Genomic DNA, 16381 nt, shown 5'->3' with positions numbered 1-16381 from the left:
AATTCCTCCTCCAAATGAGGCAGTCCAGGTTTTTCCTGAAATCCAAAATGCCGGTTTGTGTTCATGAAGTTGGGTTTTGTGAACTGCACGGGCAGGAACACGCTGCGAAGGGGAAAAACCAGCAAGTGACTGCTGAGGATGCTTGATGGCGGCAGCTGGAGGTGGACATGAGGGTGGAGGTACATTGGCACAAGCTGCTGCCGAGAGCAAGTGTTTTAGCATGTTAGCGAGGACCAGCTGTTTGATGTACATGTATAAGTATCGCTTACCTGTTTTATTTTCCCAAGCGCCCCACGGTTGTGCTGAAGACGTGAATGCTCGTGGCCTTTCCACTCCTCTGGGCGGCTGGGCTGGCTGAAGCAGCATTAGCTCCGTGGTCGTGTTCAGTGGTTGGGGTTAGCCATTGTTTGGAACGCAGCCTTTAAGCAATGAGGTGGGTGGATACCGGCGAGGCATGGAGCAAATGCACTTTCCTCCCCAAAGCACCATGAAAGCAGCAGCTCTGGGGACAGCAGAAGGAGGCGGGGGTGATTCGGGGCGCCTGGAGCAGCATCTTCCCCGGGAAGTGTGATGGACACGCTGCAGGGCAGGACCACCCCTGCACACAGGCTCCACTTCAGACTTGGCCAACAAAATGGGTGGAAGAGATGGGCCGACCTGGCCCCGTCAGCCGGTGGCAGAGCAACATGCTGCCATGCCTCCTCCATTGGCAATGGTCCCACTTGGCGGCATCTCTTTTGCTCTTCTGGGAGCAGCTTTTCCCCCGTGGGGACAGACGGTGGCCCTGGCTGGCCCGCAGCTGAGGGCTTCCTAGCAGAGCCCAGGGTGCCCACACAGGACACAACACATGACACCAACAGCAGAAGGACACGGACCTGTTGGAGCGGGGCCGGAGGAGGCCCCGGAGCTGCTGGGAGGGCTGGAGCCCCTCTGCTGGGAGGACAGGCTGAGAGAGCTGGGGGGGTTCAGCCTGGAGAAGAGAAGGCTCCGGGGAGACCTTGGAGCCCCTTCCAGTCCCTAAAGGGGCTCCAGGAAAGCTGGGGAGGGACTCTGGAGCAGGGAGGGGAGCCACAGGATCACAGGGAATGGTTTTATACTGGGAGAGGGGAGATTGAGATGAGATGTGAGGCAGCAATTCTTTGCTGTGAGGGTGGTGAGCCCCTGGCGCAGGTTGCCCAGAGAAGCTGTGGCTGCCCCATCCCTGGAGGGGTTCAAGGCCAGGTTGGACGGGGCTTGGAGCAACCTGGGCTGGTGGGAGGTGTCCCTGCCCAGGGCAGGGGGTGGCACTGGGTGCTCTTTAAGGTCCCTTCCAACCCAAACCATGCTGTGATTCCATGACACCACCCTCACTCCAGCCCTTGTTCAGCTGCCAACAGCTTTCCAAGACCGGGCCGTGGCCGCTGGGCCAGCAGGCCCCTCAGCCCCACGCCGCCCCCTCGTGTGTGGGCAGCCCCGCACTAACCCCCGGCCGGGGCACACAAAATGGCGGCCGGCAGCCCCCCTCAGCCGGGCCCTGGCGAGCCCCGGCGGCAGTAGGAACCTTCGCGCGGCGGAACGCGCGGGCGTGGGGGGCGGTTTCCGGGCCGGGCCGGCGGGAGGCTGGGCTGGGCCCGGCCCGGCCCCGCCGCCATGGCCGAGGGCTCGGCGGAGCTGGAGCTGTTCCGCCGCCGCTGGCGGGAGGAGCTGGCGGGGGGCGCGAAGCGGCGGCGGCGGGAGGAGGAGGAGGAAGGGGCGGCGGCGGCGGCGGCGGAGCAGCAACCCGAGAGCCGCCGCAGCGCGGAGCCGGGCGAGCCGGGCTACCTGGCGCTGGCCCGCGGCCTGCTGGACGGCGGCGCCCCGGCCTGCCGCAGCCCGTCGCCCGCCCGCCCCGCCGAGCAGTCCGCGGGGGACGGAGGCAGCGATGGCGACGACCTGCTGGGGCAGCTCATCCGGGACCTGGTAGGGCTGCGCTCGGGGGGCCGGTGGCGGCCCTGGGGCCCGGCCTCGGGGCGGAGGCCGGGCCAGGCGGGGAAGCGGCCGGGGGTGCTCCTCGGTGGGGCCGCTCTGAGGGGAGCAGAGCAGGGCCCGTCCGTGGGATGAGGCAGGAAAGGGGGGTGCTGAGTTTGGGGCTCTCCTGAGCTTGTTTAAAATCTTAGCTTAGACTCACAGAATGGTTCGGGTTGGAAGGGACCTTAAAGAGCACCCAGTGCCACCCCCTGCCCTGGGCAGGGACACCTCCCACCAGCCCAGGTTGCTCCAAGCCCCGTCCAACCTGGCCTTGAACCCCTCCAGGGATGGGGCAGCCACAGCTTCTCTGGGCAACCAAAAAGCTTCTGAATATACTCCATCTTACAAGGGTTTAACCCTGCCAAATCTACTTTTCTTTTTCTTTTTAAGAGGAAAAAAAGGATTTTGTTGCTTATTCAGGCTATTTGGTGCAGGTGCAGTAATTAAGGATATTCTGCAGTGTAGTAAGAAAACAAGTATTAATTCTTTGAACAAAGGAGTTAATTTGGAAATAGTTTTAAATACAGTTCTGAAGCAGATAAAAGTTATTTTGATAACTCCTCTAAATGCAATAGAGATTTTATTTACAGCGTAGAAAAACTAGGGGGGAAACCCATTTTCTTTCTTCTCACTAACCTAACTGTGACTAATTACTCTTTGCTTAAAAAAATTAAAAGGAGCAGATTAAATTTCTGTCTGCAAGGCACAAATTAATCCATTTACAGAATTAGTGCTCCATTAGCACACAGGAGCCCAAATCTGTCTCAGAGGGGATGGTAGTATTTGAGTTTTGGATTCATTCCAGTAGACTTTTAGACAGGCTGGTGCTGACTTAACATTACTGCTTCGTTTGCAGCAGCGAGCGCTGTGCTGAAGAGAAGCTGCATGAATTTTTGGGAGGGAGGAAGACCTTGATCTGCCTGTAATGTTAAGGTTGCATTAGGATGGAATTAGCGTGAGCTGTTGCTTGTGCTTTGTTGCAAACTCGTGCGTACAGTTTGGCTGTAAATACTCTCGTAGATTAGTTTTAAAAAGATATCGGTATAGCTGTTTTTTCCTCTTTCTCCCCCCTTTTTAGTGAGAGAGCTGTCGGCCTTGACTGTTGTGTCTGTACTGGTCTGTCTGTAGGCAGCCTGTCCTTCCGACGATACCTTTGGGTACGTGCAGACAGACCAGGTTCTGCTGGTTGGACATGAGTCAGCTCCAATTTGGAAGCAATATATTCATGGTGGTGATGTGCCTGAGCTCATAAGCCTAGAGCTAATAAGCCTTGCCGAATGGCTCATCTTATTTGTTTGGGCAGCGTGTTGCTCTGAAATGGTTATGCGGCTCCTGGATCCAAGCTGGTTCACATCTGGCCAGCTTGAGGTCTGTCTGCATGTGGCCATGGAGATGTGCTCTCAGAGCTCCTTTTATTATTTTTTTTTTTAATTATTTTTTTTGCCGTCTCTTTTGGAAATAGACGCAATTTAAATTGCATGAAAGCAAACGATCGTCTTGCAAATCCACAGCAGGGAGTGGAGCCAGTGGTCCTCGTGCAGAGGGCACGGAGTGGGGAAAGGAGACAAAAAGGGGCCGTTTGTGCAGGGGAGCTGTGGACGAGAAGGGAGAGGAGCAGGAGGGTTGGCCGCAGGTTCTAGTTTAAGTAACTTTAGAACAAATGCAAGGTTCCAGCGCTTGGAGACTCTTGCTTAAAAGGCCTAATGGGAACATTGTCTATCTTTGTGTTGTCTGAACATTTTTATCTGATGCGGAATACCATTTGCATTAAAAACGTCCATGCAGCCGTATTATACAATAGTTTTCCTGTGTGACTACTTTAAATAAACCCAGCATTGCCTGTTTTGCCACCTCATTGGCACTGCAGGTTTAAATGAGCAAGGAGTAGTTGTAGAAGACACCTGCAAAGAAACAAAGGTATCGGGGCTAAGAGAGGTGCCAAGAGGCTGGGGCTGAGCCTGATCTCCTGACAGCAAACCATGGAGACAGGCTTTAGCTGAGCAGCTGATTTTGGGCAGGGGGATTGATGGAGAGTGATCAGGTGTTCGGGAGTACCAGGGGAAAACAGTAGATAGCAAAACTTCAGAATGGGTGATGCAGAAATGGTCAGAACGGGCTATTTTGCTCTCTCTAGTAGGTATAACATATAAAAATCTGAAATATCCAGACAGAAATGAGGGAGAGGACAAACTGTGATGTGGTAACTGCAGGAAGAAGACTTAATAATTATGTCATTAAAACAAACAAAAAAACCCTCTAGGAAAAAATATATGTGCAGCATTTAGCTGTTAGTTAAGTAGTGGATTCTTTGCTTTTACATTTTTTTGGAGATACTTAATCAGTTAAAGCAGCAATTCTTGCAGCACATTTCTTATTAAAAAGACAGTTTTATGTTACTAACGAAAGGCAGAAACAAACGGTAATGTCTTCTCCATTCAGTTTTATATCAAAATAGCCATTCATTTTCCATCATCTGTGTTTGAAATCTTGTAAGTGAAATTAATAATGGGCATATGTCTACGAAGTGCTTACTTGTTTGCTCTTTTTGATGCTGAAACCTTAGAGAAACTTTTCTACCGGAACTTGTGTCTTGCCTTTCTGTGCCGGCAGACTACAGATAAGCCTTACAGGTCTCCTCAATTTGTTTTTTAGCTCCATTGAGCCATGAAATATTCCTTACCTGATATGACCCAGAGAGAACAAAGAGTAGCTGGGGTACCTTCATGCCAGGGTGGTCTGTCTGATGTTGTGCCGTTATGGGGCGGAGAGGCAGAATTACTTCTGCCTTTTTTTATGGAACTGTGATGGTACTGAGGATACAACATCCTTTCTTTGTACTATGGTAACTTTTGCTATGACCTAGCTGTGCATTAAAGAAGCCTAACAAACTATTTTATCTTTTTTTCTTTTCAGAATGAAATAAATGAGGTTCCTTTCTTTGATATCCAGCTGCCTTATGAACTGGCACTGAAGATATTTCAGTACCTGGGCAAGACTGAATTGGGAAGGTGTGCTCAGGTAAGCGCTGCTGACAGTTTGCTTCTCTGATACCACGTAAAATTGGCAGAAATAGTCAAGAAACAGTCAGGCATCTTGATGCAAGGGAGATGTGTGGCAGCCCTCGTAGATGTGCTGATTGTGCTTTTGCTTATTGAAAATAATTCCAAAGCTGCATCGAAAAAATAATAGTGAATGAGCTGAATTTATAGCTTGCAGTTGAGTAGAGTTAAATAAAACATTGGTGACTTGGACAAAAGTGAAACCTTAAAATTTAAATAAATACTTGCAAAGATCTTTTGATTCAAGTGAATGTGTTTAGAAACGAGTGTCTTGCTGCAATATTTGGAACTTAACACTTTTCTGTGCTAAGGGCATGGCAAAAAAGCTGTTCCCTCCATTTTTCAGTGTGTGACTTGAACCATAAAAATTGTAGTAGTAACTTTTGTCTGTAGTAACTTCATGTGAGGCTAAATTCTTAAATGACACTGGTTTCTTCCTTCCCTCCCTCCCTGCCCTGGCAAGGGATTTATATTTTTCTTCGGTGGGTGATACTTTAGATAATGCTTTCACCAGTCTGTAGTCAGACATGGTCCATAATTTATGTGTCGTTATAAACTGCCCATCTCTTCAAGTATCTTTATGAACTTAAACACTCATACGCACCTGACTATACTTAGGGCTGTTCAGCCCATGCTATTGAGCCTCTTTATTCAGGAGCTTGAATGATGAACCTCCTCACTCAGTGAGTCTCCAGTGTGAACTTAATTGGGAAGCACTGATTACCTTGTGAGGCAGAGTAGAATATTGTGGATATTCATTGCCAGCTTCTCCCGTGGCCACTCTTTAGTGTTTCAGGTTGGTCTTCATTGAATTCTTACGTACAAAGCACATCTTGCAATTCCACAAAAATCCAACCAAAACCATTCTTTGTGTTACATTCAAACCATGCCCTGGGCTGTTTGTCAGAGAAAGGAATATTACCGTGTAAAAACTGAAAAGTGACAGACAGGGAATGGCTTTGTTGTGGATGGTAAACGAGACACAAGTATTATCCGAATGGCACACGCATTGAAATGAAATTGGGTTTGTAATGTTCAGTATGAGCAAGTGATAGTATTAAATAGCTACAGGTGGTTATTGCTTAAATCTTTGTCTTGCTAATGCCTTTTAGGAGTAAGGGCTGTTAGAAGAAAAATAACTCCTCTTGCAGGGTTTCTGTTGCAGAGGGGTGAAAAAAATCTCTAGGATAACTTTTTGGTGCTGTCCAGGAGACTGAAGCTTTCAGATATGCTCGAGTTTCTGTCGTTTGAGGTAGAGATACATGATCAATAAAGGCCACATCCCATGAAATGGAAGAGGGTTGCATTTTTGATTTTTGAAGTGGATTACTTAAGGTGATTCTTTCTGTATCTCTTTTTTTTTTTTTTTTTTTTTTGTTGGGCATGATCAGTTGATCATTCACTGGCTGATGAATGGCTGCGTCTTTTCCTCTGTGCTTGGGCTGCATTTGACTTCTCTCTTGCTTTGGTTTTTAATTCGAACCTATTCTCATAAGATGTGTTTAACACAGAGAAAATTTTCCACTTTTCTCATTCGTTGTCTGAGTCAGTTGATCCTACGTGGCAGCTGACAGGTAGCTGAGCAAATGCCCAGAGTTTTACAAGCCTTTCCGAATGAGATGAATATCCAATGCTTTTACTGCAGAACTGGCTTCTTTTTAAGTGTTCAAATAAAAAGCAAAGCAATAAAAATAAATACCATTTTCATTTTTCTCTTGGTGATTTTGTTTTTTGCAGGGGGGAGGAAAGCCCTCCTCCGTTAAATGGAAAGCCCTGCTGCTTTACAGTGTTACCGTAGAAAGGTTTTTTTATTAAGGCGCCTTGGGATTTTAGTGAAATTGGGCCAGTTAGTGGAATTGGCATCAGGAACTACGTGAGTGCCTTTGGAGAAAACCTGTTTGCTTAGTTCTTTATGCCAAATTGGTAACCGACTAACAGTAAAGTAGCCTGACTGCGGAGCCTCTTTGAGATTTAATCACACCACAGACTGCTCTGGAGAACTTTAATTTCACCCTGATATTTCCCCCTCCCCTTCTTCCCCACGGCTTTTCTTTGATTTTTTGAAATTAGTACTATAAAACAACAACTATCCGTATGGCACTTGAAATACGAGAGCCATGTGCAGCATGTAAATTAATGGTGTCATCAGTTCCTGAGCTCTGGTGGGTTCGCTGTAGCTGTGCAATATTCAGTAGCATCCAGCAGACCCGTCCCTGTTGATATTCCATGTTTAGAATTCAAGGAGAAAGGTATCCAGGACTTAAAGTGTCAGCACAACAGTCCAGAGTAATGGCAAAATTTCCTCTCTGCTTTGTGCCAGCCCTGTGAGTAATTTTTGATTCTGTTCTGACCATTAAAAGAAATATCTACGCTATGAGCAACTCTCTTGTGACTTCTGTGATGTTTGAGAACAGCCAGTTCTTCCTCCTCGTCGTGACGTAAAGGGAAAAGAAAAGGAATCACTTGGGACACCACAAGTGTGACAGATTGAAACACATCAGAAGTTCTTGTGTTATTTGGGGCTGATACTGCAGATACCTGCAATTACCTTCACTCATGGCCTCAGGACCTGGCCTTTAAACTCTCAGCTTTGTGACAAGGTCTAATCTATGAACTCCTCTATATACCTACAGTTGTTACCAGAGACTGCATAAACTGCATTCTGGGGTGTGAAATGCTTCTCAACAGCATGTACTGAACTTTGGCAATGCTGTGGCAGTTTTATTTCTGAACGGATCAGTGGGAAATTGCCTTGAACTGTTAGCATTTTCAGCTGGGAGATGGTTTAGAGATGTCTACCAACACGACAATTGTGTATGTATCTAGGACAAGGGAGTCTGTTTCTAGGAATTTAAGAATTAATTGTCTTGCATAGATCAAGAATTTCAGATGCTTTCCTCTAGAGCTTATGAAATTGTCAAACTGTTAGGCCTTTAGTGTTTATACATTTTAAGGAAGAAAATCTCATGTTGTTTTTTTTTTTTTGAGCATACTTTTGCGTCAAGGTGGTATATGGGTAAAAGTAATCATCCATCCTCCTCGTCGTTTAGAAAGAGAGCAGTAAAACAGATGGATAAGGATATTCTGGGCTCAAGATGAGACTTAAAATAACATTATGGCTGTGAATTGAAAAGATGAGCAGCTTCCACCTGGTAAACGTGCATCTGGATGGCTTTGGATTAAATGCTACTTGGCGCTACGTGTTGTACTGAATTGAAAGTCCAGATACTTCTAATTGAGGCCCCTGGCTTCAGCGAATGAACCTTGAATATGTCTTTGTGTGACCAGGGAAGAAAATAAACCTAATGAAACAAAGACAGTTATCAGATGGAGAGCGATGAATAAACCTTCATTAGGATTTGAGCCAGTTGATTTAGACAGGATTAGACGAAACGTAGTATTTGATGGAAGAGGTGGGTTTTTTAGTTCTGTTTTCTTTTTTCTGGGGAAAAAAAATCCCCCAAAGACAAAAACAAATAGCAAAACCTATGTCAACGAAGGCCTTTGAAGTCCTTCAGAACATTATTACTTGCTGAACTATAAGATATAAAACTGCTCCTGCATGGAGCTCAGGGGAAACCAAAGTTCCTTTGCTGATAACAGTCGAGAACTGTGGTAAAAATATAATAGGAGCACTCGAGACAAAATGAAATTGGGGACCCAAAATTTATAAACAACTCTGTAAGATGTTGTCATTGATCGTTGCTGGAGTTTTTATGTAGTGTAGATTTGGAAATAATTATGTTTGTAGTTTAATAAGAGCCTTGTGTGTCTCCGCTACTCTCCAACAAGCGGAACGTATGGGTGCGTATAAATAAAGCCGTAACGCTCTGGCTTTCGGGGCCTCACCTGAAACTCTAAGTCAAGCAGATCTAATAAAGCTGACTTCAAGCCAATGGCTGGTTTTAATGCGGCAGCTCACAGTGGTGCTGTAAAGTGAAATGCTTGAGACACTTTTATTAGAGATTTCTTGCAGCTGAGGCTCACTCAGTGGGGCTTTTACAAGGGATTGTCGTGCCAGTTTTGGTGCATTAAGAAAAGGCTGCGTTAGGGACCCTTTGGAAACTCACGCTTGTAAAGCAGCGGGATTCGATGTAATTTGATTTAAAAAAATCATAATAGGATAGGATCTTTATTCCCCTTGAATGTTTGTTCCTGAAAGTTGAAAGGGCAGTCTAAATTTTATGTAGTGCCCCCCCTCCCTTTTTTTTTTTTTACTGTCTTTATAAAATGCTTTTAAGACCTTGAAACTAGAAAGGTCTGTGCAACATTGTCTATTTTGGCAAACTCCAAAGGGGGGTGTGTGTTTTGTTTTGGATTGTTTTTTGTTTTTTTTTTCCTTTCTCTTTAAAAGCAAGGCGAAAGTTGGTGTAGTTGGGCTTTGTTTACTTCTGCTTCTGTGTTAGCCTGTCCCTCCGTGTCAGCAGAAATGTGCTGCTGTTACGGGAGGGGGGGCAGAGGTGCCCTTACTGTCAACTGCTCAACTCCTGCAGAACAGCTGCTTTTTCAGTGTGTCAGCAAAAAGCTGGCGGTTTTTTTTTCTTTTTTTCCCTTCCCCCCCCCCCCCTTTTTTTTCTTGACCAATAATATGTGGATTTATATTACTTTAAAATCAAATTGAGAGCAAATTCCCCACTAAACTGTAATGGTTTGAAATTTGGATTGCCCCCCCCTTTTTTTTTTCCTTTTGCTTTTGAACTTCCTGAGCATGTCCCTGTAGGGACAGGAGCATTAAGCCCTGCATTTTTATTGCAGGATGATGTATATTCTTCTGTCTTCTAGGGAAGACTCGGTGCCATTTCTGTCATTTTTAAGGCATTATGATTGCCTTATCCAGGTTGTTTTCTTTGTCTGATGATGGAAGGGGATTGTGTGTGTCTGCTAGTTTGAACTGAGGACTAACTAGAATATTATTTCTGCCGTTCTTGGATATTCCTGTTTGAGAGCTGCTCTTGTATGTGGGTATCAAATCTTAAAAACATCCACAGGTTACTCAGTCCACCCCCCTTTTTTTCATATTAAACTTTTTTTTTTTTCTTTTCCCTGGAAGAAACAGGTCACGAGAGATGTCTTGTGATGCAATTCTTGATTCCTAGTGGGATGTTGGTTTTTTGAGAGGAGTAAGGATAAACGTGTGTCTTCACAGCAAGACCAACCGGCCATACCATGTACATGATGACCAGCAGCTTCACAAAGCTTTCGTGGGGAGATCTGTGCTGCTTTTTGCGGAAGATGCCGTCCTGCTGTTTGGGGGCTAAATAGTATGCAGGCAGCTTTGGGACCACGTGAGTTGGTTTTGCACTTGCTGTGACCCAAGGAGACCTGTAAGACATCGTGTTGATGGGTCTGACCTCCTCTCTGGACCTTAGTTGCTGTCTCCCTGCCACGTTGTGGGTATTTCTGACTAGTCAGTCTGGTCTGATGCAGACTAAGGCACGCTCTTCCAAGCCATCACACGTAAAATTTTACAGATCGCGTTACAAACTCTGAGATGGCTTGATTTATTTAAGGGAGAGGGGTTTGGGTTTTTTTTCCTAACCTCTGTAAGCCTCACCGCATGCTTTGTTGCTCCAGTGGCTTGTCTTCTGCAGGGACTTCTTGCAAATCTCTAGCAGCCAAAAAGATCTCATACTTCCAGTAATTCTCAGGATATATAATTTTGTGAAGCTACGCTTTGTATTTGAAAGCTGTGGTTTTAAGAAATCCGAAGCAAGATGTGCATGGCAGTGGTAAAATACAAAGGAAACTAATCTTATAAAACAATGAACAAGTAATATTCATCTTTCACCCCGCTGTGCCGTGTTGTATCTGTGTGTAAATGTGTAACAAATGGCAAGTAAACATGAAGAGATGGTTCTGTGAGAGTTTGTATCAATGGGAGACCTGGATTCTTGGTGTAATCTTGGGACTGAAATGGACATTAGATGCTTAATTGTAAGTTGTTAAAAATGATGTCAGTCTGAGAAGGTTTTTTTTAATCTTTTGGAAGCAGCGTACAATTGATTGCTGCTTTCACCAGCAGCAGTTTTCATTGGTTACATCTGTTTTTTTAAATTAAGAATTACAGGGAACAAACGCTACTTAAGTTGGCTCTTACCTCTTGAATCTTTAATTCGAAGCCCACAATTGATTATGATGAAGCTGTTCTCTCTGAAATGGACAGCAACTAGAGGCTACTTGAAAAACTTAATAATTCATTCCTATTTATGCATACTGTAATACAATAGGTTATAAATCACTAATGTCATACACCTAATCAGGCATTGTCAGTAGGACTTTGGAGATACTGTGGTGTGATCTGAGAGGTTTCCTTAGCTACAAATATGAAGATAAATTAATATTTTTGCTCTAAACTTTCCATGCTGTCTTAATTGCTTTCTTGCTGCTTTTCCCTTCAAAAATTTCTAATACGCTGATATTTCAGGTTGGCAGTGTGGCCACTAAACACTGGTATCCGTGTTGCGTGGAGTCTTAGTGGAGTAGAAACTCAGTTATTTTCAAAAGAATCCACGGAAAACAAGCGTTTTGTGAAAGGCGTTCTTTTGCACGCTGTCAGTAGTATATTTGTTTAGATAAGAATTTAGTCTCAGCGCAGGCCTGTGTTGTTTTATATGTGTATATTTCAGGCCTTATTTAAATAATTTTAGAAGAAATCTAATTTTTACTTATAACTTTATGCTATATATATATATAAAAATTTGATTTCTAGGTCAGCAGGACATGGAAGGTACTTGCAGAAGATGAAGTGTTGTGGTACCGGTTGTGCCAACAGGAAGGATACCTATTAGATACGAGCATCTCCGATCATTCCTGCTGGAAGCTCGCCCTCAAGAACTGCCGTGCCAGAGAGCGCACTTTGAAAACCAACTGGAAGGTAAAAGGGAATTTCTTTAATGTGAGCCAGATGCTGTAGAAAAATGGGAACCTGGTTCAAGCAAGTGGTAGTGAAAAGTTGGATCTTTTGTATTGCAACTTCAAGTTAAAAGGGGAAAGCTGCTGAAGGATTTATGAGACTGCCCTAGCTGTAATACCGTTTTTTCTCAGTGACCGATTACTTTTCGGAGTGAGTCTTTCTGTTTGCCATGCTGCTCCATTGACTTTGGTGAGAGAGAGATATTTTCACTTCGAGCATCCCTTGATAATGAGATGATCAGCCTTAAAGATGAAGGCTCCTTCCCCTGCTCATTACATATCCTGGCTAAAAGAAATCTATCTTTTTTTTTTTTTTTTTAACGATACTTGGTTTTCTACCTAAAGATTATGAATGATAATGAAGAGTGATAGCTTCTTTCTCCTTCGTTTCTGTCTGTAGAAATTCCAGGAGGCAAGCATAAAATAGATGGGTCTTCCCTCTCAGCTGCACTGCGACTTGTCAGTAGCAATAGCAAAGCTCGGAGTTTTCCATGAAGCAGCAGATTAACTTGTTTGATGAGTGTATTGCAGTCCCAACACCGTGTCTCGTCTTTCTGTGCAGAACCGCATCGGTGCTGTGAGCCAGCTGCAATATGAGCTGGGGAAGATTCTGTGCGATGTACATTCTTGCGATGGCGTTGTTATTGCTGGGTGAGTATGAGGTTGTGTCACGCTCGTTTAATATTCGCTGTTTGAGATCTCGTTCAAAAGAAGCAGACATTTGAGGCAACAGGAATGAATTTTTCTGACTGCAGTTCCTTTGTGGGTGAGGTAGATTGTCCTTAAAGTGACTGATAATGACGGTTATCTACAAGTAATTTCAGCAGTACAAATTTTTATTGTACTATTCAAAAAGCGCTCTCATGTGAATGTAGTCCCTGTAAAGACTGCGGTACTTTCTGATGAACTGTATTTTTGCTGTGGAAGCATCCAGAATGTATTAAATATTGTACACATCTACTAAAAAATGCTCTTTTTATTATTTTTTTCCATAAAAATCTCTTAATCACAAGGATATTTTTATGTGCTGTGGCAAGAAAACTTTAGGACTGCTACTCTTTTCCGTGGTTATTTAAAAGACAATCTGTGGGGAAAACAAAAACCACCCAAAAACCGGGGACGCTCGAACTTCTCTTTTCCTAATATAAAGCTTTGTCAGGACCTCGATTTATTCAGTTTACACTCTTAAATACAATTTTGAGAACCTCCCGAACTCTTAGAAGAGGTTACCATGACGGTCCCAGTAGATGTAAGGCTTTACTGTGTCCTGCTTGAATTTTACAGGTTCAGGAATTAGCAGCCCTCCAGAAGTAGTCACATGAGTAAATAAAAATGATATCATCTGGGGGCAGTCAGAGGACATCGTCCTCTAACATACCCGAGTTCCATCTTTTATGGTAGGACTTCACGTTAATGGTATGCTTATGCATGGCAGGATTACAGAAAACTACTATATAAAATTCGCACACTCATTAGAAAGGTGCTTTGAAATGCATTGCGCGTAAATAACTCCATGTACGGGGAAATGCTTTTGAATGCTCTTGGGGAACTGAGAGCAGCAATCTAAACCAGAAGATGTCAGGAGTGAAAGGGGAATTTTAATCTTTGATTGGTTTGGTTTGCTTGTCTTTTTTACTAGATGCTCTTCCGCTTGTTTTATTTCTGCGTTTGGAGGTCTCCCTTTCTATTCTTTTCCATCCAGTTCATTGACTGTCGCTTCTCTTTCTCTGCTTCTCGTGCCATGTTTTTGCTGCTGCGGAGTCTGTGACCTCTAGAGGGGCAGTGCCACACAGTGGTTAACCTGAACAGCGGCCGTGGGAAGAGCCTTGAAGAATTCCTGTGGCTGGGGTACCACAGGTTTTACCTGGACTCCTGCCTGATGCTGCGGCTTCCTCGGGCCACCAACAAGTCACCCCAGCTCCCAGTCCACTGTGGTCCGCAGCTGGGCTCCGGCTCTGCAGCCTGACTTCTTTGTGCCCTTCAGCTTGGGCAGTGTGCTTCCTGGCCTTGGCTGGGGATCGGCACTACTGTATCTGTTCCACTCTCTCTAATGAAACCTCCTGGACTTTTCTGGGAGCCAGAAACCCCAGTTGTCTCCATGCTGCTGCCAAAACCTCCAGCTCTTCTTTTTCTTCATTTTCTCCATTGTATTCGTATCCAAACGTGCAATATGTAGACAGTAGGCAGAATAAATTAAATTTCTAAAGAATTATTAACTAAAGGATATTAATCCTGCATATTAAACTCAAATAGTCCATATTTTCGCTTGGTGTATTACAGAAGTTGGGTTTATGCACTTTTCAGACAGTCTTTTCATATTGGTTCCCCAGTTCCTCCAGTATCTCTTGATTCTTTTGGTGAGTTTGCATCAGCTGGTGTGGTGAAGGGAGGTGGTGCCATTAAATTATTTAGGTTCCTGAAACATTGATGAAAATAGATGGGCAGGTAAGGGACCACCGAGGGAAGAGCTGCACATGCGTATCCATTAGGAAAAGCGATGTTACCTGTTTCACTCAAATTGCTTTTCAGTAATTTCCCTTCTCTGAGAAAATGAATTTTAGTAATGAAGTATCTTTTGATGAAGCTACGAGCATGTATTTGATAAAACAACAGGGGGAAATCAGTATTCGGCTGTTTCACTTGACCTGGTTAGTAAATGAGATGTTTAGAATACAACACAAAATAGAATACAAACGTTATATTATTTCCTTTGCTGTTTAGTACTTGCCCTTCACTCTGCTTTGGTAGCTCGAGATCTCTGAAATCATCTCTTAAATTGCTGCAAGTAGAAAACGATTCTGTGAATCTTGCCCCAAAGAAGAAGAATTTGTTGTTTTCCCAGTGATGATCAAAGTCTGCAAGGCAGCAGCACATTGTCACGCTGCCCAATAATATCTCATGGTAAATATCAAACAAAACAGACTTAAAGTTATAACTAGAACTTCCAAGGACGTTAGCAAATTCTGCAGGGAAATACTTTGTTCGTTATGTGCGTTTGGTAAGTATTCAGGATAGGTAGATTGAGGAATTTGCTGGGGTTTTGTTGTTTGTTTTTGTGTTGTTTTTTTTTTTTTTAATCCAAACATAACCCTCTCCTTTCTCTCCCAGCTTATAGTATTGTACTTAATGGCATTGTGCTTTCAAATTTGTCATAAAAGTGTAATGAATCTGGTGATCAATAGCTAGCTATTGCATTCTTTCAGTGCTGAAGAAGTAATTTAATAGCTGAGGTTAACAGAAGTCAATTTTCTTCTCAGTATAAATATCAATTATCTGTTACATTTAATGATTATATCTCCAGTTTCGCAAACACTTAGGTGCTTAGCTTTACATGTGAATAATCATAGATTACAGCGAGACTTGCCGCGTGCGTGAAGCTAAACTGATGCGTGACTGCAGGACTGGAGAAGTTGGCGAAGACCTTAAAGCTAATTTTGTGTGTGGCATTTTGCAGGGTTTTCTAAGCGGTGGCTCATGGCATCATTTACCTTTCTTTTTTCTCTAGGCAGGTTGTTGTGCCGGAGAAAAATAGGGCGACTCGTTTTTTAGCAGGTTTTTTTTGCTGTCTGCCTTCGGGGAGCAGCTGCAGCGCTCTGGCTCGGCTCGGTCAGCCCAGCCAGGCATTATGCGCTGTCTCTGTAGCTGGAAACTGTGGCACTGCGTAGCAGCTGCTCCCTGGTTTCAGGAGGTTCAACTCAGGATCTTGGGAGATCAGAGAGGGCTTAGAAAAATTTAAAAAGGGATGGAGAGAGAAGTTCTCAGCAGAAATGCTGGGGCTGTGGTGTATTTGAGGTCTTGGAGCAAGCCGGAGAGCGGTCTTGCTTGATTTGAGCTTGCGCTGTGATAGACCCAGTCTTGTGGTCTTCACTCTACTGCTTCAAACTCTGGGAAGCGGAGTAATTTTTATTTTGGCTGCTGTAGAGCTTTTTTTAATCTTTCTGAAAAGGAATTTGTACTGGTTGCGGGCAGGGCAACTTAAAACAGCAGCTGCGAGTATAACACACAGAGGCATCATTTGGCTGAACTGGTTCAGGAGCGGATCTCTGTTACCTGTGTGTAAGGATGCAAAGATAAACTATCCAGGCTTAGCTCTCCCTTCGAGAAACGTACCTATTTCGTGCACTCGCCTCGATTTTTCTCCACGCTGCTGCCAAAGCTCAAGCCAGAAGATGGCAGAATATCAAGGATTGATTAAGTGCAACCTGAGCTGCGCGCTGAAGGTGGCTGCTCGCGGCTCCTCTTTCTCCCAGCGCCTTGCATTTACTGCCTGACATCAGATAATTCAATCTGGCCTGCGTGCAGAGCATCTTGTGTTTATCATTAAAATTTCATCCCAGCGGTTACGATGCTTGTTTTCTGGGTCAGACCTCGAATCCCTTTTCATTTGAGACAGCGGTGTTTGTGGTTACCTCACTCCCAATCAA

The 16381-nt window shown here is 44.4% G+C and overlaps 1 protein-coding gene across 1 annotated transcript in view; it reads left to right on the top strand.

Moving 5' to 3' along the window:
- Positions 1 to 1603: 1603 nt before the first annotated feature.
- Positions 1604 to 16381, top strand: part of FBXW8 (F-box and WD repeat domain containing 8) — a 52295-nt gene continuing 37517 nt past the window's right edge. The window contains exons 1-4 of the mRNA XM_074606011.1: positions 1604 to 1938; positions 4900 to 5004; positions 11755 to 11919; positions 12520 to 12608. Coding sequence (XP_074462112.1) covers positions 1630 to 1938; positions 4900 to 5004; positions 11755 to 11919; positions 12520 to 12608 — 668 coding nt within the window. The 5' untranslated portion in view covers positions 1604 to 1629. The remainder of the gene's footprint in view (positions 1939 to 4899; positions 5005 to 11754; positions 11920 to 12519; positions 12609 to 16381) is intronic.

This window comes from Larus michahellis, chromosome 13 (genome assembly GCF_964199755.1).
Source record: "Larus michahellis chromosome 13, bLarMic1.1, whole genome shotgun sequence".
NCBI classification, from domain to species: Eukaryota; Metazoa; Chordata; class Aves; order Charadriiformes; family Laridae; genus Larus; species Larus michahellis.
Note: the sequence above shows the minus strand (reverse complement) of the source record. Positions and strands in the feature narration are given on the sequence as shown.